General features: G+C 41.9%; 1 protein-coding gene across 1 annotated transcript; it reads right to left on the bottom strand.

Moving 5' to 3' along the window:
• Positions 1 to 403: 403 nt before the first annotated feature.
• LOC148888616 (rho guanine nucleotide exchange factor 26-like) lies at positions 404 to 23,426 on the bottom strand. Its single transcript, XM_089014453.1, has 15 exons — positions 23,222 to 23,426; positions 21,255 to 22,618; positions 20,898 to 20,949; positions 20,643 to 20,785; positions 17,944 to 18,000; positions 17,287 to 17,447; positions 13,475 to 13,627; positions 13,224 to 13,353; positions 11,877 to 11,951; positions 11,132 to 11,221; positions 10,883 to 11,037; positions 7,424 to 7,633; positions 2,040 to 2,110; positions 1,843 to 1,947; positions 404 to 1,014 (listed from the first exon to the last, which is right to left on the bottom strand). The coding sequence occupies exons 2-15, from the start codon at positions 22,539 to 22,541 to the stop codon at positions 872 to 874; spliced, it is 2,832 nt and encodes a 943-aa protein (XP_088870579.1). The 5' UTR covers positions 22,542 to 22,618; positions 23,222 to 23,426; the 3' UTR covers positions 404 to 871.
• Positions 23,427 to 25,253: the final 1,827 nt, after the last annotated feature.

Raw genomic sequence — 25,253 nt, 5'->3', positions numbered from 1 at the left:
ACCCCTCCCTGGGATCACAAAATACAAGGCATTGCCATAACACCCGCACACCATTGCTCAAGAGCCTAAGCTTTTCAGCAAATCAAAAATAATTTACAGACGCTCCCCTACTAAGCAACATTCGAGTTACGAACAACAGTATATGGGGCAGACAACTTTTCAGAGTTGTCTGCCCTGGTGTCCGTTAACTTTTTGTCACGACTTTCAGACGCTGATCATCTTCTTTTCCTTCAAGGGGTCGCCACAGCAAATCAGTGTCCTCCATCTTTAGAGGTTTGATCCGTATGTTACTATATATATTGTTTTTAACAAAGCAGACACAAAATGATGATGATCAGGAATGTGTGACAGAACCAAGAAGTTGTGTGTGTGTGTGTGTGTGACAAATTCCTACCCTCAAAAGTTCAACAATTTAGCTTTTATTGGATACGCTTGACGTGACATATATCAAATCACCTGACACTTCATTAGGTACACCTGTACAAACTAAAACACCTAGTATCAGGCGCTGTAAGAAAAAAAAAATGACACCATTTACAGTAAAAGTCACAAGTTTACGGATTCTTTCCAAAAAGGTGATTTGGAAATTTTGACTGTGAATAGGAACATTTTGTACATTGTATTGTATTGCGATAACAAACATTTGAAACTTATTTACATTTTTACACATAGTAGGAAACTGATTGATATATTTCTGCAGTTCATTCTTGCTATTATAAATTATGGATGCAAAGGACTTGGCCTGACGGTCATTTTAACGCCTCCAGTTGCGAGTGAACAACCTCACCCAAGTTCATTAGAACATGTTTTGTAATTAATCGGCAATCAAAATGTGAAGTACGTAAAGTTCCTGAAGACGTTAGTGTCTATGTCAAACATTAGTCTCCAGGCCCTGCAGGCGGTCCATCCTCTGCATATTGCGCTCGATGGTAGCCTGACACGTGATGGGCTGGGCGCACTCTGCCAGGAACCAACCGCGCTCGCCGTCACGTAGACGCTCGCCCTCGTACCAGCCTGACATAAAGATAGAGAGAAAAAACCTCAAAAAGAAGAAACCTCAAATTGATTTCGCATAGAAACGTACGATGGAATAATAACAACCACAACAACAACAAAACAAAATACTAAATAATACAAGATAAAACAAGATAAAATAATAATAAAATAATTAAATAATAATAAAATAAAATTATCATAAAATAAAATAATCATAAAATAATACAATCATAACATCATAAAATAATAATAAAATAATCAGAAAATAATCATAAAATAATTAAATAATAATAAAATACTAATAAAATAATCATAAAATCATAACATCATTAAATAATAAAATAATCATAAAAGAATCATAAAATAATATAATAAATAATAATAAAATAATCATAAAATAAATTATCCTAAAATAAAATAATCATAAAATAAAATAATACGTCTGTGTAAGCGCTCAGTCGTACAGGAGTGATCCATCGATGAGAAGGTTTCTTCAGCCGTCGTCTGTACTTTTTTTGAAGGTTTCGGATGTTTCGCCTCCGATCCAAGAGGCTTCGTCAGCGAACTAAAGTCTGACTGGTGGTATCGGCCCTATTTATATATCCCTAATGTCCAGATATGGCGGCGCCGGACACAGCTATGATAGGTCCCTACTCTCAGGTTGGGGGGAGCAGAGAACCACTCCCTGTGGCCCCGCTGATTGTTCCTACATTCATTCCTACATAGAGTTTCTTCAAGTCACCAGTTACTTCCACGCCACTTCCATTTTTCAACCATTATGTCAACGTTGAGACCGACGATATCACCAGACGCATAAATACGTATATAAACAGGTAAGTTTCTTACCATCTTCTACCCTCTGTGAGACGAGCACCACGTCAGCTACTTGCAGGGACAACTCATCCGGCTGTTTGGCTGTATACGTTCTGATCACCTCCACTTGCATGGCGTCTAAAACGGCAAAACGCACTTTATTGTGAAGTTGTCCAAATGTAACCACGGTCGTTTTATTCAGTGACCACACAGGGGCGTAATTGTCTTACTGGTTCTGTCCTGACTCTTGTCTTTGTTGACGTTGTGGCCCAATGCGCTGATCCACCGAGCACGCTCATTCCTAAAAAACAAAAACAAATCAAAAGCATTTTGTGTCAAGTGGCGTAATGTTTGGTGCATGTTATGTGACTGACATAATTTTTAACCCATTTCAGCCATCTTGTAGGGACGTGACATTTTTCAATAATAATTCATCACACATTTTCTAATACCATATTAAAGTGCATTTAAATAGCTTTCGAATGATGTATAGATTATTGTTATATGACAAATAATACGGAAATAATGGATTTTTTAATTTTTGAAATATGACGGGATTTTCTGCCTGTAATTACACAGTCCGGGTACTTTCTTACAGTTTAAACCACAGGTGTCAAAGTCAAGGCCCGCGGGCCAAATCCGGCCGCCACATCATTTTTTTTCGGCCCGCGAAAGCAAATCAAACTTGTTAAATTCCATGATGATTGCTAAAATCTGAGCCAAAATTTCACATTTTTGGATGTCAACCACAATAAAAGTCATTATTCTTGACTTCAGATTTGAAAACGAGTTATTCATTAAGTTGCTGTGTGCTCTATATGTAATATTTGAAGGGATTTAAATATTCTAATGGGTTCCCCAAATTCATAACGGCCCTCGAGAGGAAACCATAACTACAATGTGGCCCGCGGCAAAAAATGACTGACACCCCTGGTTTAAACTATCATAACTTTCTTAATTTCAGATCTTAACGAGTAAGGTAACATTGGAAAGCTTTTGAAATTCTAAACAAGAACAGAAAACACAAGAATATATTCAAAATATAAATTAGCAAATATCAACGATAGAATGCAGGCAGATTTTCGTCAGAAATCAAAAATGTCTGTCACTGAATACGAGAAAAAAAATTGCGAGCTCTAGAAATATATATGCTAATGCTTCTTTTTGCTTGAAACTTGAAGCCTATGTTGCCGAAGCAGTCTGTTGTAGGAACGATCCAAATTGAAACTCACCCCACCATGGTGGTTTAGTGACGGATTTTACCGTTTTATGAAAACAGCTTCTTTGTATTGTAATATTCATATACAGTAAAGTCTCGTTATATCGATATTCAAGGGAGTCCGAAAAAATATCAATATAACCGGGACTATCGATATATCCGACCCTGTTTGCATGTAATTTTCTCCGTGCGTGCATAGAAATAGTATCGATATAACCGGGACTATCGATATATCCGATATCGATATAACGAGACTTTACTGTATATATATATAGCGCTTTAACAACAGTTTAAGCTGTATCAAAGTGCAAACATGGACAAAAGGCAAACGTTGCCCTCTCGTGGAAGAGAAAAACTTTTATCGACGCTCTCCCCCGCAAGAAAAACCAAAACCCGAATAAATTCTGGTTTTGAGCTTAAAAAAAAGGACATAATTTTTTCGTGACAGTGCAGAAAACAGAGTGTTGTTTTTCTTTAAACTTTAAATTTTACTCTGGTCATAGATGGCGCAGGTGTGCATGGGGACCAGTGAGCGCTTGCCCAGAATGGGCCTCCTTCATTGGATTTGAACAGCTCAGCAGGTTTGGACACAACAGCGATGTGTTGTCACGCTGACAAGTTGAAGAGAAACCGGAACAAAGGTAAAAGTCTCAGGAGGCCACTCAGAGTTCTTCAGCGTGTTCGCCGTCGTTCTTGCCGACATCCGTGGGAAGTCAAATGCACATACCCACAGTAGGCGGAGCCGCGCAGGTCAGTTTCCATGTAACTTAATCTGTGATTTTCACCTGTTCCCACATCCCTCTGATCTGAGGGTTAGGATCTGGAGAGTGCAGGGATTTGAAGGGATAAAATGAGTGCTTTCTGGGCAGGACTGCTAAAACATGAAGGAACATGCTGATGCAAGTCAAGCTTGCACTCTCAAACATGCAAATCCCATCAGTCAGCCAGGTCGATTGTTTTATAGTTGTGCGTTTGGCCTTTTGATCCCATCTAGGACATGCAATACAATACTTACTGATTTATATCCTGTTCATATGGTGGCTAACGTTGTCCTCTTTCCTGGTCATAGAACAGTGATACCTCGGTTTACGAACCCCTTGGCTTACGAACTTTTCGGTTTACGAACGTTAAATTTATGAAAATTGTACCTTGGCATACAAACTATTTTTCGGAATACACACGGAGCTGCCTCAATGAGTGATGTGTCGTTCGCGAACGAGCCCGTTCTTCTCACAATAAAATGGCAGCCGACTGTTTTTGTCCTCTATTCCCCACCTCCAATCTTCAGTTAAAGCCACGTGATTGGTCAAGAACCCAGGTAAACAGAACACAATTGATACAAGTATTACAGAGCTTTGTACAATAATAATAATACATTGCATTTATAAGTGCATCATCACTTTAAGTCACAGGTTAAGAAAGCCACAAGTATTGATACAAGTATCACAGAGCTTTAAAAGGTGCATATAAATGAAATGTATTATTATTATTATGATTATGTTTTCATTTATGAACTTGTAGCCATATAGTGTCCATGAGAGCTTTTAAAGTGCTTATAACTTAAAAATTTATTATTATTATTGTTGTTATTATTATAACAAGCAAGCTTAGTGAGTGAGAATAATTTGGCTCTATAAAACCGGATAATTAGGAGTGCTGAAATTTTCTGTTCAATCCAACTTTATTTTTCTAGAAAGCTGCTCCCTGCTGGGCTTATTTAATTTTTATTTTATGGTGTTTTTAACCGTATCATTTACTATGTAGTTTAACTACCTAAAAGCACATTGACAAAATCCAAAGCCCATATTAATTTTCAATAGGTCATTCCAGTTTAATTAGAGGAACTCAATGGTGACTACTTCCATGTGTCACGTGGGCGTTAGTCACTAATTCAGAAAGAATGAACATCGGAAGTTGAATGATTGATGGGATATTTTAACCTTCCAGTCTACACTCTGCTTTTGAACTATCAAAGTTGAAACAAGTCCAAATTCCACTCTTTTCTTTCCATTTTCTCACCATTTCACGTTTGTTTTTTTCACTTGTTTTTTTTGTTTCAAGCTCTTGCGTCTCCCTTTCGTGTGTGTGTGTGTTTTCTCACTCACAAATTTTCCGACCAACTACAAAAGATGGCACGGACACAGACGAACAAGGGTGATGAAGACGCGTTGAGGGAGTGAACCAACGTGTGTGCTAGCGTGCATGTGTGAATGGGGGTGGTGGCCGTGGGAAATGGCCTATTTAACAATGGGACGCTGCTATGCAACCACTGTAAGAATGAACACTTGTTAGAGTACGACAGTGAACATGCACTCACACAAACTGTGACATCCCAGCTAAGGCCCCTCCAAACTCCCATGTTATCAAAAGATGAAGGGGGGAGAACAAAGCGGAGGGTGGGGGGTAAATCATCGCAGTGCACCGAGCGGGCAGTAACCCCTCATGTAGACATGGCCAACACTTGTCATGCTCATCACAATAGCATCTCTTCTGTGGGCCCCACATAATTAGAAGCACCTCTTCCGTCACATTGTCAAATGCCCAAAAGACAACATCAGCAGTGTATAAATATATACAGTGATACCTTGGTTTACAAACTTAATTGGTTCCCAGACATAGTGTGTAAGGCGAAAAGTATGTATCCCAAAAATTAATTTCCCATAAGAAACCATTAAAATGAGAGTAATCAGTTCCCAGCTAAAACATAATTTTCTACTTTCTAATTTTCTAAGCCTTAAAACTACACAACATATACCTTAATGAAATGACTTTCATTTGGCAATTCGACGAAATTCTCATGAGAAATAGACTGCGATGCGCGCACATGCCAAGTGCGACTGTTCATTCTCAAACACAGGCTGCTGGGACAAAGAAAACTGCATATGATGCCAAATATATGACAGACTCCCTTTGTTTATGTGTCTGTTATGTAATCCCTCCAAACAAACCCCATTCACTCTATTTACTGTACAAAAGGGAGATGGATCTGGTGATTCGGACAAAGTGTTTCCTAACAGAGATAAAACTGTCATTCAAATAATAGTACTTCTCAGATGGATACAGTAATGGAATCATTTAAGAGGAGCGCGTTGGTTTGCATATTCTTCAAACCACCCGGTTGGAAAGACATCAACAAAACAACGAACCGGTGCAGCCGTCTTGCCTCACAACAAAGACAAAATGACTGAGTGCACCTAATAAAGTTTCCGAGGTAATTTAACAAGAGGCAGTAAATGGTGAATGTGGTGGCGCAACAATGGCGGTGTAACCAAATATCCCTGCGAATTCAGAATAGGCCGGAAAAGACAAGTTGGAAAAGTTGTTCGTTGGCTTAGCCTTAAATTGTCCAGAAATATGCTTTCAAATTGATTGAAAAGTAGCGGTTCACTAGAAGTGAACATGTAAAGAAAGTGTAACCACTCAGGTTGAACACCATTTTTTTTCCCTGTAGCAAATAATGAAAATATAAATACAATAATACCTTGGCTTACGAACTTAATTGGTTCCCAGACAGAGTGTGTAAGGTGAAAAGTGTGTATCCCAAAAATAAATTTCCCATAGGAAACCATTAAAATGAGAATAATCCGTTCCCAGGTCCACATATAGCATAATTTTATACTTTCTAATTTTCTAAGCCTTAAAACTACACAAAATATACCTTATTTTATGTCTAATAAATGTGCTATGGTATTATAATTAAAGAAATAAACTGTACTGTATAATAAAATCGTTTTATTCACCTTTGTGATGGTCGTTGATGACTTGATGGAACGGAGTGGCCGGTTTCATCAGCATTAAACACTTGATGAGGAACGTAGCCTTCTTCTTTCACCATCTTGAGAAATGATCCATTGGAGGTGCTTTCTCTGTGATCATTTTATCTAGTTCCTCATCAATTGTGTTCTGTTTAGCTGGGTTGGTAGCTTTTTGCATTAAGTGTCCAGATGGCTTGTGCGGGTTGTTTGTAGAGCCTGATTGATGGGGTATTTTAACCTTGCAGGCTACACTCATCATCATCATCATCATTTTATTTTACGTTTGCTAATTCGATTCAAATTCCATCTCAAAACCCACCTATTTAAAATTGTCTTTTCTGTGTAGCTCTTTCTCTTGTTCCTATTTATGATTGTATTTTATTTATTGTATTCTATTTTGTGATTGTATTTTATTTATTATAGTACCCATGCTTGCCTGTGACTGTAAAGTGTCCTTGACAGCTTTGAAAGGTGCTTAAAATATAATTATTTTTATTATTCTTCAGGGAAAATGAATTCTGGCCTGCCCCTAGAAGTTGACACCAAAGTGTGGAGGATAGCGTTGACATATAATGAAGTTATACCATATGAAGGTGTTTTTGTAATACGTATATAGTAATTCAATAAGAATTGTACTCACAGTAACTCCGTTCCCAAAATCATGGGCACTTTTTCGCCGGAATGGTTGCTCAAGAAACGCAGTCGGAAAAGGTGGTTGGCGCCGGTTTGCCGTGAAGTCAACATAGCGGCGGTGCTGCGGACTGGCGATAGGTTGACCTCCTCTGGCTGGCAGGAGCCCACCCAGATCTCGTCTCTCAGGGCGTAGTCGATCACAGAGTAGCTCTCCTCGCTGGGGAAGTGAAGAGAAAAAGAAACTATGAATTTGTGTCAATGGCAGCCATTTTCAAGAGGAAGTCACTTGACTTCCAGTCAATTTGGAGCATTCTGGTTGTTCTTCCAGGGTTTTATGACCAGAAATCCTTCTTTCATCACACAAAAAAGATAATCTACCTTATTCCCTTTATGTATCAGATGCCTCGTAAAACATGGGTGGGTTTCACCTACAACAGTGACTTTTATGCTAGTAATTGTTCTTTGAGTGGCACCTGAAACACCTGAACAGTAATGTTCCTCTGTAAAATACCAAAGACAATGAAAATGGGATTTTTATGGCAGAATATTGGATGTACAATGAATCACGAGTCTAACATTTTTCCATTTGACAAACTGTTTACACTCTATGTCGTTGTAGTATGATTAATGGTGCTACTAGTATTTGGTTGTGTGTGCACATTCATTCAATTGTTGCATCTACGTCTAAATTTAAATAATCCTGATCATCTTTTCTCCAAAACCATTGCCAGCCACTGCTATCCACGACGATGATATCCATGGAAGCTGTTCAGAAAGTTATATTGTATCCTCATTTTGTGCAATGCTGTAATATTGAACTGATATGGCAACCCAGCCACAACGCGACATCCAGTCCTTTGACTGCGATCAAAGCCAGTGTGTGTGTGTGATTTCTTGTACGATGCAGAGAGAAGCGGTTGCTCTCTGTGGTTTGGCATTGTTTGGCAAATTTCAGGGTAGAGTGCGAATGGCTGCCGCTGCTCACCCGCACAAAAAAAAAAAAATCATGTGACTGTAAAGTGTGTTTGAGAGTTTTGAAAGGCGCTGAGAAATGAAATGTATTATTATTATTATTTTCTCTTCATAGTACACACTTTGTAGCTGTGATACTCCTGCCTAATGCAAAAAATTGCCATGTCCACTTTTTCCATGCCAGGACTCGGAATAGTGACATGAAAAAAGGGCGGAAATTCCACCTGGTTATTTTATTCAAACCCCTTCTCACCCAAACATTGAATGAAGCTCAGGTTTCTCATCCCATAATGTTTAAACCTCCCCCCCTGAGACTGTCAAGTTCATAATGGTCACCGAGAGAGGCTCATAAATCAGCAACTATGTTTTCGGTCACACTTTACAGCGGTTAAAAGTCAAACGTAACCTGTTTCTTCAGCCTGTGTTTCCCATAAATACCTGTCCATTCGTGTAAGCTTTTATCTGGGCGCTTTTGGGAACATCTGGAGACAATTGTGCAACCTTACATGCAAAGCGTGTTTACGCAGTGCGCCCAAGAACAGGAGCTTAAGACGAGCCCATGTGGGTTTTATCAACTCGAGACTGGAACGGCAGCTGAGCTGGCGTGGGGGGGGGGGGGGGAGCGGCGTCACGTGAGCCGACGTGTTCATTAGGTAGCACGCTCCAAAACAAACAGGAGGGCGTAAGTGTCGAAATGCTTCTGTTTTTCCACCCTCACTTCAAAAATATCAACTGTGAGAGTCACGGCCGGTCAGGGAATCCAATCGGGGTCTGGAGGGTTTCAATAAGCTTTTGAAAGTTGCTCAACCAACGGCAGCTGTTGAAGACCACCCCCAAGTTTTGACCCCATCCATTGTTCGCAAATCAACCGTGCCAAATAAGTAGGACTTGAACAAAGGGGGGACAATCTTGGCAGAACTTGATTAGCATACTGTTACATGTTGTCGAGCAAGGGTGTCAAACTCTTGGGAATGGAGTATGAAATCAATCGCTTCTTTCTAGATCACATGTATCAAAGTCAAGGCCCGGGGGCCAAATCTGGCCCGCCACATCATTTTATTCGGCCCGCGAAGGCAAATCAAACCTGTATGTAATACCTCTATATGTAATACAGTAAAGTCTCGTTATATCGATATCGGATATATCGATAGTCCCGGTTATATCGATACTATTTCTATGCACGCACAGAGAAAATTACATGCAAACAGGGTCGGATATATCGATAGTCCCGGTTATATCGATATTTTTTCGGACTCCCTTGAATATCGATATAACAAGACTTTACTGTATGTGGAGGGGTTGAAACATTGGAATAGCTTCCCCAAATTTTATAATGGCCCTCGAGAGGAAGTCGTAACCACAATGTGACCCACGGCAAAAAAAATGACTTTGACACTCCTGTTCTAGATCATTCTGGTCTGTTTTAATGACTGATAGCCCGACAGGTAACGTGTTGGGAATGCTGGAGGTGATTGGAACACACGTGGGCTTTGCATAGTTGGTTGGTGAGTTGTCCCGTGTGGCTGGGTGGCTAGAAAATGGGTTGAAACGGTTTAAGTGGTCCTAATCCAATACAGTGGAACCGCTAAAATTGAACATGTAATGCCTTCTGGGATGCTGTTGCACTTTACATTTGTTTGGATTTTGAAAACCTTGCTAATGTAGGAAATACAGTGATACCTCAGCTCGCGAACTTAATTGGTTCCCGGAAAGTGTGTGTAAGGCGAAAAGTTTGTCTGCCAAACATTTATTTCCCATAAGAAACCATTATAAAAGAGAATAATCTGTTCCCCGGTCCCATGAAACATAATTTTCTACTAAATAATCCTTAAAATGGCACAGACACAGACGAACAAGGGTGATGACAGATTATTGATGTTGAAATGTATTTTGGTTTTCACGGGGTCCCATGAACAAAACGTGTTTGGACATCACTTTGACATCATTCTTGAACCAGGGAAAATACGCGAACCAAAACGATCCGTTTCATCCAGGTTCCATTTCGAGGGAAAAAAAAAAACATCATCTGGAATGTTTCTTTTTCTCCTCGCCCTTCTCTTTGACTCTCAGGAATTTTTAGCACGGCAGTGCAGTGGACGATCAATTCCAGATAACAAATGAGTGAAAAGGCTTTCGGGTGATGTTTCGAGGGGTAAAAATAACCACACCCAACCTAATAAAAAGCATGTCATTTCCAGGAAGTATTTAGCCTCGAGCTGGAATTTTACAAATAGTTTTGATGACTCAACAACAGTTGATGACACTGCAGGAAAAAAAAAACCATCAAACACCTGCAACTTTACAGCCAGGAAGGCGAGAGATTGCTAGAATCCGGAAGGCTCAAAGGCACATTTTTTGAGCCTGCGATATCCGTCCATTCCCTTCTACTGTAGCACGTTGGAATTAGGGCTTTAACATTTCTCAAATACTCGCATTCCACATGATGTAAGTTGACAGAGTAATTCAAACTAAATAGTTGAAACTTGCCGCTTACCTCTTTTTCCGGGTAACGATGAGAACATCGTTGAAGAGGAAGAAGTAGACCTGTTGCCTCGATGTCCGCTTGAGGAAGATGCCGTTGTCCTCCACAAAGGCTGTGAGCTCTCCTCTTTTCACCATCCACCGGGATGACGAAACCAGCGGGAAAGGCTGCGGGGTGAGACGGGATCTTCAATTGGTAAGGGGTCTTAAAACCGTCTTTAATGTTTGATATTCGGTCTTTATCCATCTGCATTCATTCTACCTTAATCTTAAAGTCCAGTTGGGAGTTAATGGTGTACATCATCTCGGTTCTCTCCATAGTGCGCGCACCCTCGTTGCATTTCCTCACCACCTGCATGTACAGACACAGATGTTACATGTAATTTGAAAGAAGGAGGCTATGTTTTCATCATTGTTTGAGCCCACAAGAGCATCACAATTAATCAACATATGTTTTGTGAAGCGGTATACCACATGTGAGGATCTATAAAATACATTTAATATTAAAATCAATGATTTATCACGCGGCCATATGGTTGAACTTTGTTTCAAAAACAGAAACAATTAACTATATATATTAATAGAATTAATATATATATATAATATATATACAGTAAAGTCTCGTTATATCGATATTCAAGGGAGTCCGAAAAACTATCGATATAACCGGTATCGATATATCCGACCCTGTTTGCATGTAACTCCGTGCGTGCATAGAAATAGTATCGATATATACTATCGATATATCCGATATCGATATAATGAGACTTTACTGTATATGTATGTATGTATGTATGTATATATGTATGTATGTATGTATGTATATATATATATATGTGTGTGTGTGTGTGTGTGTGTGTGTGTGTGTGTGTGTGTGTGTGTGTGTGTGTGTGTGTGTGTGTGTGTGTGTGTGTGTGTGTGTGTCCATGCTTCTGGTTTTCAGTGACTAGTGTCGGTGAAATGACATGAATGAATGAGGCAGTTGGCCCCCTTGTTCACTCACTGACCTTGCTGACGGCGTGTAAAGCCTTCTTGCATTCTTCATACTGCTCCGAGTCTTTCGGAGTCTTCTGGCAAATTGTCTGCAGGAGGCAAACACGGCAAAAACAAAAAAAGAACAGGATCAGTTCATTGTGCCGATAAAAGCACACGGCACCTTATCAATGCCTGATAGCATGTGGAAACTCAAAAGCAGCTGTGGAAAGGAAGTGAAGTGAAACCAAACTTTCTCAGGATCTCAAGGCCTCCATTTGGACTCAACCTCAGGGACTCTTGGGAGGCACTCACAACATTTGAAAGCAAAGGGCGTGAAAATGGAGCACGAGAAAAAAAAGGGGGGGGGGGCGGTGTGGTCTCATTGAAGAATAAGCACAGTGAACGATAACCTGCATCGGACCATGGCTTAAAGGACAACCGACACCATTTCCTAACTGACATCAGAAAAACGTTCTATAGCATCTAAAATACCCAAAACACGCAGGCTGATATTTTTTGTCAAATGCAAAACACCAATAAAAATCTTAAAGTATCCCAAAACTGCCACAAAATGAGTTAGGAACTGGGCAGATTCAGAAGGTCCCGCCCTATTGTTCGTGACGTCACTATTCGTCACACATTGCCTTGCTCGAGAATCAAAACAATGGCTTCAGATTTGGAGAAGATGCTTTCTTGTTACTCATCCAGTTATGAATATGATTCAAATAGTTCTGAAGAGGAAAGCATAAATGTTTGCAATCGATTAAAGAAGTAATTCCGTGTCATTTTGAGGCATTTGGATAAAATGTAGCGTCCCAGAAAATGCACAAGACGGCGCCCAAGCTCCGTTGGAAATGGGTTGATTTGTCTGCTGGGAATTTGTCTCAACTAGTATCCAATAGTAGTCTTGGTGCAACACACAACAATTCACCATCGCGTTATTTATGTGTTTTCCTTCTAATTTTGCCACCAACATGGATCAACACGAAGTTTTCAGACCAATCAAAGTACCCAAAATGCATTGTGTGTCGCTTTCTCAGTCAGGGTCGTTCCAGACATGACGTCACGTCAGGCATCGTCATCAACTCGAAAACAAGACTTCCTGAATATTCAGCGCGAGTCTTAAAATTTAAAATATAGCTATATGCCATGGAATCATTGTAAAATACGCTCAGTAGAAGTCATTTGAAGTGATTTTACAAATTATGGACACAACTTGTTCGGAGGTGTCGGTTGTCCTTCAAAGTCACCTGAACTGAAAGTTTGTGGTTTGGGAGTCAAAGCCAACACCCCGCGTGTTGTTTGCAGTGCGAAAGCAATTCACCCGGCAGTTACATAAGAGCCAAAGTCTGGCCATTCCAAAGTTCATGCACACTCACATCCATGAGCAGGGGCAGGCGCGTGACCCTCTGCATGGGCAAGATGAGGAAAGAGATCATGGGGAGGTTCCTGCAATCAGGGTGGCCCTCGATCTTGCTCAGCACCTCCTTAAAAACTGGATTCTTGGATCTGCATCAAGAGGAGGAAGAGCAAGAAAAAGTAGCTTTCGTAAAGCGCCACGGTCAAAGTACATTCTGGATGAGCGGCGCGGGAGATAAGATAACAGCCGTTTGTACGTGCGGACACTCACAACAGCCTTTGCAGGGTTCTCTGTTGGTAGACCTCGTTGGAGCAATACGTCACGTAAGGATCAAAATTAGATTCGGAGTGCTTGCAAACCACGTCGCTGATGCTGTCGATCGCGACGTTGTGTTGGTGTTTCTCCTCCAACTGTTTAAAGAACCTAAAAAAAGGACACGTGACATTGTCATTAGTTCCTTTTATGCGGCTTGTAAAGGTTCCTCCCCAATCACTCCTGTGAACCAAAACGTGCAGGATGAAGTCATCTTTGAACTATTCATCCTTGGGGCAAGCATCCCAGGCAGGATGGTGCTTGCGCGTAATAGAATGCTGCCGACCACCCGAGCTATGGCGCCCACGCAATCAATCAACAACAATGGCGGGGAATGTGTGGTGTTGCCCTTCAGGTTATCCAAACTTCACATGTTTGCTTGACGGCAGTTGCAGACGTGCTCGGGACCTTATACGAGGACATAGAGGCTATAAAAATGTCAGGTATAATATTGCAGAATCCAAAATGAAGGCAGAGCTTGGTAAACTGGGAATGCCACTGCTAACTGACCAGTGGTGGACCGTCTAGGGATGCAAAACCTTCTCTGCTGCCCTAAAAATATCTGAATCATGGACTGAGAGCATACTGGCCAGAGCTAGCACACTGTATCGGTAGCGAGCTGCATTTGCAAATACTGTATATTGTGTTGATTTATTGGCAGTTTTATCAACCCTCTATGGCTGAAGGAAGAGGAGTAACCAGTAGTAAACCACACCACACTTTTTTCAGTCTGGATTGATTCAGATGTAGCACTACTGAAGGCCTAGCGATGAAATACACAGCCCGCCACTGCTAACTGACAATACAATAGAACTGTGAGTCGTACGTCAGGGGAACATACAGCACACGCAGGAGTCCGCAAGGCAGGAAACATCCCCCCCCCCAACACCTTTCTCTTGTAAGATCACAGAAGAGGAAGTCCGCGCCTCTTAAAACAGAGACGCGTTCCAACATTAAACACGACAACAGATGCTTTTCCTCTTCCTGAGTAGCAGCAGATGGTCTTTTTAACAGCAGGCAACAACAACAAAAAAGTGCCAAAGCTCGTCATGTCAAGGTGGCAAACTGAAAAACATCAAATGCTAACCTTGACCGGCTGGGCAAGAAATCTTCCTTCGACCGTGCCACTTCGCATGCAGCGGGTTCATCTATAAGAGACTTTTCAGACCCCCTCTTTCCTAAGTAAAGACATGGCCGCACAGGATGTAAGACTGCGTTGTTGTGAAGCATCTATTTTGGCCTCTTCCAGGTCAAGGACGTGGGAAAAATCTCGCCGATCTGACCTCTGGGGCTTCTTGTTGGCATGAGGGAATGTGGAGGGCGACACAATTACGTTGACTCCATTTGGAAATAGGAGATGTCGCAATTACAATAAATTCATCCATCCATTTTCAACACCGCTTATCCTGAACAGGGTCGAGGGGATTAGCTGGAACCTTTCCCAACTGCCTTTGGGCGGAAAGCAGACCGCACTCTGAAATGCTTGCCAGTCGGTCGCAAGGCAAGGCAAGTCTGTCCGCCTGTCCGCCCGTCTGTCTGTCCGTCCGTCCATCCCTGTATTTACAGTAAAGTCTCGTTATATCGATATTCTCGGGAGTCGGAAAAAATATCGATGTAACCGGACTATCGATATATCCAATCCCGCGGCATGTAAATTTTCTCCTTGCGTTCATAGAAATAGTATCGTAATAAGCAGTACTATCGATATAACGAGACTTTACTGTATTTATTTATTTTTTATATTTTATATCTATCAATATATTTGTTAGTTTATCTAGTTAATTAGCTAGCTAGCTTCTCTGTGTTCCTAGATGATAGATAGCTATCGCTAAATAGCTAGCTTGATAGCTAGCTTTATTTTTTAACTCAAGTTTCACTTGACATATATTGTTCAATTCCAGCTTCTTACAATGATATTATTTGCCAAATTAGGCTAAACAATGACACACTCTTTAATGATCATGTAAGAAGGAATGCTTGTAAATGAGCTTTCTATTCACCCAGGGCGTCAACTGAAATACAATCAGTCGCACACCTGGATTTAAAACCCTTCAAGCCCTCCCACTGGCTGTCACATCACTGCACTGAAAGCATCACCGGATGCCTGGAGGCGTGATGTACGTTTCCTCAGCTTTCCTTCACATTGTGAACCTAAATTCCAACTTCTCTGGGTTCCTTTTGTTTGATGGGTTCCACGGTCCATTTGAGTATCTTAGCTGCCCGTTGTGTCAGTGTAGAAGGAATGGCAGAAGGAGGTGATTGTGGAGTGAAATGTACAAGGGGTCACGGCAAGTCTCAACAGAGTTAAGGAATTTGCGCATAGATGAGGAAAGGGCGAATTGGCATTATGTACATCAAAAACATGGAGTGGGGGGGGGGGGGGGTTTATATTGGAAATAAATGTATGACTAAGTCATCCTGAAGATGACCGGAAGTGCTCTTCGTGAGCAAAGACCAGACCACGAAATCCATCAACAAGTACAAGGACACACATTGATGTTGTTTGAACCCTGCACTGATGCACATGCACATCTGGACAAGGTCAACCATGAAAAAGTGGTCACAAATGGTCTTTCAATGACACATGATTGTAATCCCCAAATGCAACAATCTACGAACCAAGTTAGGGGGTGAAAAATCCGGTTAAAAGGTAGGAATGCACCAATCTAAACGATGCTTGGAGTAATTCCAAAATCACACAGGAAACAGGTTACATTCAATTGTTCGTGTTTCATAAATGGAATCAATGTTGTTTTTCATTCTGGTTTTACTGAAATATTATGATGGCAAAGAAATAATGTGAGTACCAGTAGTTTGTAAATTTGATCCATTGTACATTTGGTTGAGTCTAACTTAAGTATCGCAAGGATCTTGGACCCCGCTGTATCTACTTTGCCACAATTGTAGTTAAAATTAAGACTTTGAGGACACTGATGGGATGTTGAGGTCCAGATTAAGATGGAAAAACAAATAACAGTCATCTGATAATAATTCAGGAGATAAACCAAAATGAAAAAGACAAATTCTGATTGTCACAAAACGCAATCTGTATCATTATGTTTGTACATAAACAAAGGCAACAGTCGCAGTTCATTCCCATTACTTGCTATTAATTCCAGTGAAAACCAAGTTCCACCCTATGCGACCCTTACACCCACGCAATTGCTTTTCATTAATGCCATTAGGGACTAAAAGAAATGTCAATGATTTCTCAGTATCATTGTCAAGAATGGGCGTGAAGAATCCCTGGTCAAAGTGTAACACTATTTAAACAACATTCCAGAGTAAACACATTCTGGCGGCAGGAATCTGAATAGACAGGAATCTGAATGGACGAGCTGCTCTCTACTCGTCGTGGACAACATAATTTTGTATCAGTTCTAAGTAATCTGTTGTTACCAGACATTTAGCGTCTCTTTCTAAATCATGACCGACGGATGCAGTCGGAGGATTTCTTGAATGACTGTCAACCAAGAAATATATACAGTAAAAATAATAACCTTTCAGTATTACTCTCTTCTGAGTCTGTTTTTGTCGGACAGCAGAGACCACTGTCAATCTCCAAGCCAGGCTGCGAGTGTAAAAAGAAGGCAAATGTCACGGTGCTTTTAGACACACCGCAAATGGAATTCAGCGCACTACCCCAAGTGTTAAAGAGCTATTACAGAATTACTCGGCTCATTGGCCCGAAAGGAAAACAACACCAAGCTTTTAAGAGGCACAAACATGTAGCCAGAAAAAAAAAAACTTGAACGATTCGAATGTCTTACTTTTTGCTTGCTTCACAGACGTCCGTGATGTTGGAGAAGAGGTGGTGGTGTTCCGTCTTGGTCATGGCCTCACTGAGGTCTGGCGAGTTCTTGAACATGCGGATGAGGATCTCCAGACTGTGGAGGTACGAGTGCTCGGAAGAGATCACCTCAAAGATGGCCTGAAGAAGAGTACGACTTGATTCGTCAACACTTGTTCAAGAAAGGTAACAACACAAATATGAGCAGTCTTCCACTACTGCGTTCAACAACGGCCTGATTATAGGATGTCTCTGAAAATTTCGCGAGAGCGAATACCCATGGGTGTTTATCTAGGGGAGTTCTGAAACACAATCAAACTCCGTCAGAGGTCATCCCAATTCAATGTATTTGGGTTGAGGTCAGGGTTATGTGCAGGTTCTTGCATTCAACTACTCCTCAGTTGTGCTTTATGCACTTGGAAAAGGAAAACAAACCTTTCCCCACACTGAGCGAACTAACCGAACATTAGATTGCTTCATGATTTATAGTAGCTGACCATTGATTGGGCTTTTTTGTCTCATTTTAGACTCCCAATTGAGTGATGTGTGAGTTGGCATGAATGAGACCAGAAAAGGTTTTCTAGGGATGCGTGGTGTTACACTAGGAGTCAAAGTCGATAGAAAATGTAATTGGTACCTCTTGTCTTTTGCGCTCCTCCTGACTCATCCGATCAAACAGACCACTTTTCTTGACCTTTCGGGGAGAAAACATTTAAGTCAGTGAAACACAGTTGTAGTCAAGAGTCACATTTTCAACTAGCTTCACAGGGGTTCTCCTCTGCATTCATTGCACGTGCTTGGCACGATTGCCTCTGTTGTCATTGTGCGCTGGACACTTAACATACCGCACTCTGCGGGAGGTGGGGGGGGGGTCATCATAGCTGTTGTCGAAAGCGGGACATGAGATCCTTATTGCATACCCATGGTGACGAATGGCATGGTGACGGCATGGAGACAGCAAGTGACCTGCCGTAATGTTCAGTGAGTATCTCCTGACTCTAAGCTCTCATTTCTGGTGCAATCATCTGGGTGTAATGTGTGTTCGTTACATATCTTGATTCATTTTTATGCTTCAGAAAACATCCATATGTGAATTTCGGGGGAGTTTGGGACGGATTAGGGCATTTACATGGAAAACGCGTCTCTTCTGACAATATTTTCTCGTTAAGGAATTTCTTCCAGAACTAATTAATTGTGTTAGTAGAAGTGCCACTGTACAGTAAAATAATGTTAAATACGATTAAAACCCAAATTGTCTTTAAAATTGGAGTTTTAACCGTTAAGTGTGCTTCACTGATTCTGCCAGTGTCTTAGTCAGGAAGACATTAGGCCTGAAGTAAATCCCACCTCAAAAACTAGAGTTTCACATTATTACACCGGTAAGGCCCGGAGGGCTCCTTCGACTTCAAATTGAACATGCGAGAACACTCTTCATGCCAAGTCCCAAGGCTGTTCCTCATACTGGAAAGAGATCAGGAAGTGGTACTGCTTCATCTCGAGTATCTGGCCTAACGCCCAAGTGAAAACAACCAAACCAAGATCAAACCAGCAAATATCTTGAGGCTTTACCATGCTGTACAAATGTAGCACGTTTTCAAGTAAACATTGGAACACAGCGTTTTTATGATCTGTTGCCGACATAGTTTGCCCATTCTCGTCTGGTGTTGATAGGATTGTGAGGTGTTTAGTCAAGGTATTGAGGAGAATTTGTTCCAGTGTTTAATGGAAGTAAATAGTTATTTGACCAATAAATGGTCTGAAAACATTTTGGTTGACCCTTTGGGCCTTTAATCAGTCCAAAATTAAATTCTGATACATCTTCCAATTTGTGAAGTTTGCCACCATATTGTATGTCATTTTAGGGTACGAAAAATAGTGCCTTAAAATGATGTTGAACGGATAGAATTGATTGTTGATGAACCAAATCTTGCATGACATACCCTTGACCACTTTAATCAATGGCTGTTAAAGTCTGAGCAATTCTTTCAATTCAACCATCAAAGAATTCAGGAAGTTGAGAAATAAACACAATCCCCGCCAAATAATATGACACTCAATTGTGCAGATCATCTGAAGCATTAGCAAAGGTACCACCAGGAGGCGATGAAACATAGACAACCGGTAAGTCTGGTTCTGTGCTTCTCTTGAGTTTCATATTGTTCTGACAGACCGCGCTTCTTCTGAAATGTGAAAATAACATCGGATCCCAAAGCAAACCACGTTGCGGTCTGTTAGACACGCCCACAGTCCTGTTTGAACAGACTGCTGATGATGTGCGGTACGTCACTTTCACATCAGTACAGGATGTTATTGTTGTCCTTTAATCCCTGCGGGTCACTTTCTGTCAATCCTTTCGCATGTTTGACCACATCTCTCCAAGTAAACAAGCCACTGAGGATGCCCGGGAATAAACAAACTCACTCATGACTTCCTAGGGTACATTCCCTCCATTCCGATTTCAAACTGTATTATGCAACTTCGGCGGCCGCGCGTCGCTCCCGAATGCAACATTTTATGCATAGCTTAAGTCTGATAAATAAAGAGTATCTTAACAAGCTAGCATGAGACTAAGCAGTGTTCCTAAAAGAGGTCTGGCTGAGTGACTGAAGGGCTCCCCTGTTCTTAAAGAAGTGCGCCTGCACTCTTGGCTGAGTGCAGTCGCCAACACTCACTGAACTGGATATGACGGCATTCTTGAGAATGCACACATTCCAAGTACTCTACAGTATACTGGGTTCAACTAAGAAGACAGAACAAGAATAGAGGGGGCGAAGGGGGATTTAAGTAGTCCCAAGACTCAGTCATTGTGAGTCAATAATGAAAATGTAGATTTAAGAGTTAGGCAAGCATGGGCTATTAACAGTCTGACAAATGAATATGTAGAAACATTAATCAGACATCCGACATCAAGGATGTCAAAGTTAATTTTTGCCGCGGGCCACATTGCCGTTACGGTTTCCTCTCCGGACCCGTTATGGATTTGGGGAAGCCATTAGAATGTTTAATCTCCTCTAAATTTGAAATAAAAAATAATGACTGTGATTGTGGGACAATTTGAAATTGTGGTTCGGACTTTAGCAAGCATCGTGGAACTTGAAATGGTTCATTTGCTTTCGCGGGCCGAATAAAATGACAAGACGAGTCAGATTTGGCCCTCGGGCCTTGATTTTGACACCGGGGTCCTAACATCCTCCAATGTCGCAAATATAATGTCCACAACTTTTTAAAGCTTTAAATTGAATAGTGAGGGAAGTCCTTGTGACTAAATCTCCCATAAGTCTACAAAAATGTCTAATACCAACATGTCTGTAATATGGAGTGTCTGTGATCTCTCACCACAGTAAGCTGGCTCCAAGAAGTCCGAATCGGTTTGTATTGCAACACGATGCCGTTATCGGATGGAGCTTCTCTGGAATCAGCATCCTCATCCGAATCGTTATGTAATGCCTTTTCCTGATAGTTCTGGTACAGTTCCTCTTCTGAAAGACATTTTACGAGAAGGAAAGAATTAATGTCTAAGAAAAGAATCTAAAAAAGACAACACCGGCGGGGTTATGGGAGAAATGAAATAGTGGGGCACACCGCTCTCACCTTCACTGTCAAAAGTGCGTTGAGGGGCCAGAATGTTCTTCTTGTCAGGAGTCTGGAAATAGCATACGACATGTAACTTTGGCACCTGCCCCTGAACTGTCTGTTGACCTCTTTAGCTAAAACAAAGCCGCCGCGTGTTAGCGTGACCAGCATTACGTCAGGTCTGCCGACCGTCAAATAATAGATGTCCTTGTAAGGCTTTGTTCTGATTTATGGTGGGAGTACAAGACCTGCCTCCCTCTTCCCCGATACTTTGAGGAAGAACATACAAGAGCTTCTTTCTTCATGTGCTTGATTTGTGTGATTGACTGCTTATCTTGATGATAGCGTTATCTTTATAGGGCTTGCTCAGCTTACCTTGCTCTTTTTCATGCCAGTAGGTGTTGTAGGGCTGTCAGGCTTGGGTGCCCCAGGGCTGGTGGGCTTTACTATGCAAGGACTGCCCGGCTTGGCTGGGGGACTTTTATTATCGCTATCTAATCCTTTCATGGCGGCCTGGGAAAGTGCCTGGGCCCCCAGGTCGACTCCGGTGACAACGGCCTTCCGGTAGGATGTACTCCTCAGCCCCCTCCTGAGGTTCCCCGGGCTTTCATTTTCCCCATCAGTTCCTTCGCCGTGCCCCCCTCCCGTGGAAAAGTAGGACCCCGTTTCCACCATGCTGAGTGTTTTTAAAGTCCGCTTGGGAGAATCCAAACCCAGCAGCCCTGCCAAGCCTTGGCCTTGCGGGAGGGATGCGGGTGACTTGTTCTGTCGACTACCCGAGGCTAAGCCCTTCGGGATGAGCTGCTGGGTGCCCATCTTCAGGGCGGCGGGGCTGTGAGTGCTAAGTACGATAGAAGGAGGGGGTGAAACACACGGGGAAATCACATTGGGGGGCGATGAAGAAGAAGCACGCTTGGCGTCTTGGGAGATGCCGGATGAAGGCGAAGACTGTCTGTGAAGGGGCGGCGAGGAGGAGCGTGGTGTTGGGGGGTCTGAGGAGGTGAGGGACGACAGGGAGGGGATGCTCGAGGTAGAGCTGTGTGAAGGAGTCCGTCTGGCGGGAGGATATGGGCTGGACGGACACGAGGACCGTTCAAGATGGTTATTGTTTGAGGCGTGTTGAACCGTTTCGGGTGAGGGTAGGTTATGATATGACGGGGTCTTCTCTTTCTGCAAGTTCAGGCTAAACACACTGGAAATGAGCGCTTGAGGAGAGCGACTGCACTTGTCGGGCCAAACTGTTCGTCCATTGCTATGATTTACTGTGTTGTACACTCCATTACTCACTTTGTTGTCCAACGAGGCCGATCTGCTTCCATCTGACTTGAACTTGGACAAAGAAAAGCGTCCATTGGAGATGTGACCAATACTAATACTCCGAACAACTCTGGACTTTTTGGAAGGTTTGTGTAAAACATGCTTCAGCACTGCCGTGTTCTTGCCCATACTCTGAGATGTAACCACCAGTTTCTCAGCAGGCTGGCTCAAGGTGAAAGCGCACCTATCCTCGGTCTGGAAGTCCGTTATCATGACCCCGTTGGCGTGGTAACTACACGGCCGCGGCTTCCTCGAGTCCGGCGGGCTTCTGTGGTTTTCCGTACGACGCTTCCACAGGGGCATAATGTTGTTGTTGGACAGGTCCACCTCATTGCCAAAATCCATGGTCCACGGGTGTCCTCTTCTCTATCTGCGTCACAGCCGGAAGGCCGTGGTGCAAACACACACCGCCCAGCTCAACTCTTGGAGCAAACAAAGAAGAGAATAGCAGTTCAGGTAAAGATTCCTATCGTTTACTCATTAACAGATGGTACTTGTAACGAAAAGCAACAGGATCTAGAAAGGGGCGGTGTTTTTCAACTTGGCAATAACATGCAAGTGTTTTGTCACGCTTTGGTCGGTGAAATGTTGTCACTCGCAACTGTAAATAATTGGCAGACAGTACACCATTGTAATTTTTTTTGGGGTGCAGGCTCCTGTCCGTCAAATGGGTTTTTGTGACTGTCACATCAAAATTGTGTTTATCGAAACAACAAAACAAGTCCATATGGTACAACGTGGAATTTTTACTCTGGGCCGAAGGCACATACAGTAAATCAAGACTGTACGTCAACATTGTACAAACATTCAACCAGGTACATCAAGTCTTTATTCAGCGTTGTGGGTTGTATTATAATGTACTGTATAAGTGAGCACTGGATCTCAAACAAAAACCCCATTTCTCAATTTGCACTATCATAAAGAAGAACATCACAAGTCTTCAACCCCTCAGATATAAATCCCAGAAAACCAGAAAATGCAACCCACATACAATGCAATCATTTATTTGAAAGTTTCATATTCACCTGAAGCAGAAATTGCAGTCAGTTGACGTGCCGCAGGTCGACCATGTTCTCAATACACCTCCTAAATTCCAAGTGGTTAATCCAACATCGTTTGGGACCCCATACACCCAAAAACAAGTGCGTGAATAGAGATTTGGAGTCGAAACGGCGTTGAATGCGCACAGAGTAGTAGAGTGCAATGCGCGACAATGTGCGCTTCTGAGGCAGGGAGGGTTAGACGGGACTTGGGGGTGAGGTCTCTGTGGACCAGGGGGCGGAGTGTAAGAGCAGAAAGGAGACACCACTCGTCCGGTTCTCATGTACTGACCCCCCAAGTGGCCAGTCTTGATCCTCTCACGATTCTAAAACAGAACAATCCGGTGATTACGCATTCAGTGCGTTCAAGTTTCGAGCGAAACTTACTGTTATGGCGGATACTTGGACCATGCCTCTCACCAAGCAGGCATACAAGCAGTCAGTCGTGTGTGGTCCCTTTCGACTGCTACGCTATTTTATTTATTGAGTAAAAATACATATTGGCTCAAGATATGCAATATTTTTATTAAATTAACTCATAATTATTCCATAAATGTAATTGATTCTGACATTTCACTGGCAGAGACGTATTTCATTTGTTTTTTTCTAACTTAATTTGCTGTGAAGTGTACAATGAGTTTTGGTCGTCAGATTGTGGCTTTAGTACGCCACCATGTGACTATTGGTGGAGTTGCAACAAAACACTTCAGTACAGTATTTTTTTCAATACTGTATATTAGTCCCGTGTACGCACACAGACACACACACTTCAGTACGACGCACTAATATTAGCATTATATGCCAACATTATGCCAACATACTTTTATAAAACAAATTAAAGTGGTTAAATACACGTCTAATTCGGTATAAATGGAACTAAATAGCTTCACACAGGAAATAGTTTTGAGTGCGTGTTACTTCCGGGTTGACTGAACGCTGGCCCGTCTTTCTGAATGTATAAAATGTATTATATAATAATTATAATTCTGTCCGTTTAAACCTGCCTAGTCTGAATCATTGGTAAAGCTTTAATTAAAAATATACATCTTAACGCCTTCACTGCCAGACATGTGCAAAATGTGTTCACTCCAGTTCCAGGGTTTTTGTCGTTGTCACTCAAATTCCAGAACCCACTGAATATTGAGATTTAGGACTACATCTACATTCAATGCAGCATAAGAAACCTTAGACTCTCTTCTTTCATCAGAAAAAAAACAAGTTAATTCCTAAATTATATGGGTTTGGAGTTATATGAGCTTGAAGCAATACATAGATATTGGTTTGTGTAGCACTTTAACAACAGCTGAAGCTGGAACAAAAACGCTAACATGGAAAAAAGGGAACTGCTGGCCCCTTGTGGAAAGAGAAAAAAAACATTCCCAGAGGTGATGGCCAGCGCTTTATCAAGAAAAAAAAACCCGAACAAATTTGGGAATGGCGCTCTATGTCATATTTTCAATTTCCGAATAAATTAGTGAATTGCAGTGAATGAGTTAAGCATATCTCCGCTCCCCTTTTCTTACATCCAAATGTGTGTAGCTCTTGTCTTTAGTGTAAGCTGTATTTTGATTCCTTGGGTGGAACTCCCAAGGTGACGTTATCAAAATTAATGTAGTTGATAGATCTGCCATGGTTACACTTAGCTAATTTATTCACTACCGGGCTGAAGCCACATACACATTAATTTCTGATTACCTCACCAGTAAGCTGCATCAAGACATGACACATTGAGAACACTAATAGGTCATTTGTTTTCAGCGAATACTGTCAGTCCACTTTGCTTTCTTCATCATCTTCATGTGGCATGCGTGAAAGCCCCACTATAAAATTGACCTTTTCTAAGACTACTTGCTGAGAGCTCTGACCATCCCGTCTTCTTCATTGCCACCCACGTCTCTGTCGGCCTCCCATCAGCAGAGTGCCCCCAGACCCCCCACATACCCCCTCTCGCATCACATTACGTATGCATGAGCCGTATGTTGCTCAACAACAGCTAATGACTGTAAATGTGTGGGCA

The sequence above is a fragment of the Hippocampus bargibanti genome, linkage group LG14 (genome assembly GCF_051943395.1).
Source record: "Hippocampus bargibanti isolate YZ-2025 linkage group LG14, ASM5194339v1, whole genome shotgun sequence".
NCBI classification, from domain to species: Eukaryota; Metazoa; Chordata; class Actinopteri; order Syngnathiformes; family Syngnathidae; genus Hippocampus; species Hippocampus bargibanti.
The sequence above is the reverse complement of the archived record's forward strand: the minus strand, read 5'-3'. Positions and strand labels throughout refer to the sequence as shown.

What these genes read in the sequence shown, in the direction of transcription:
- LOC148888616 (XM_089014453.1), bottom strand. Translation starts at nt 22,541, where the DNA reads ATGGATTTTGGCAATGAGGTGGACCTGTCCAACAACAACATTATGCCC. An exon ending in CTTGGAGCCAGCTTACTGTG is followed by an intron (nt 18,001 to 20,642) that starts GTGAGAGATCAC and finishes TCTCCCCGAAAG; the next exon opens with GTCAAGAAAAGTGGTCTGTT. An exon ending in ATCGTTACCCGGAAAAAGAG is followed by an intron (nt 7,634 to 10,882) that starts GTAAGCGGCAAG and finishes TCACTTCCCCAG; the next exon opens with CGAGGAGAGCTACTCTGTGA.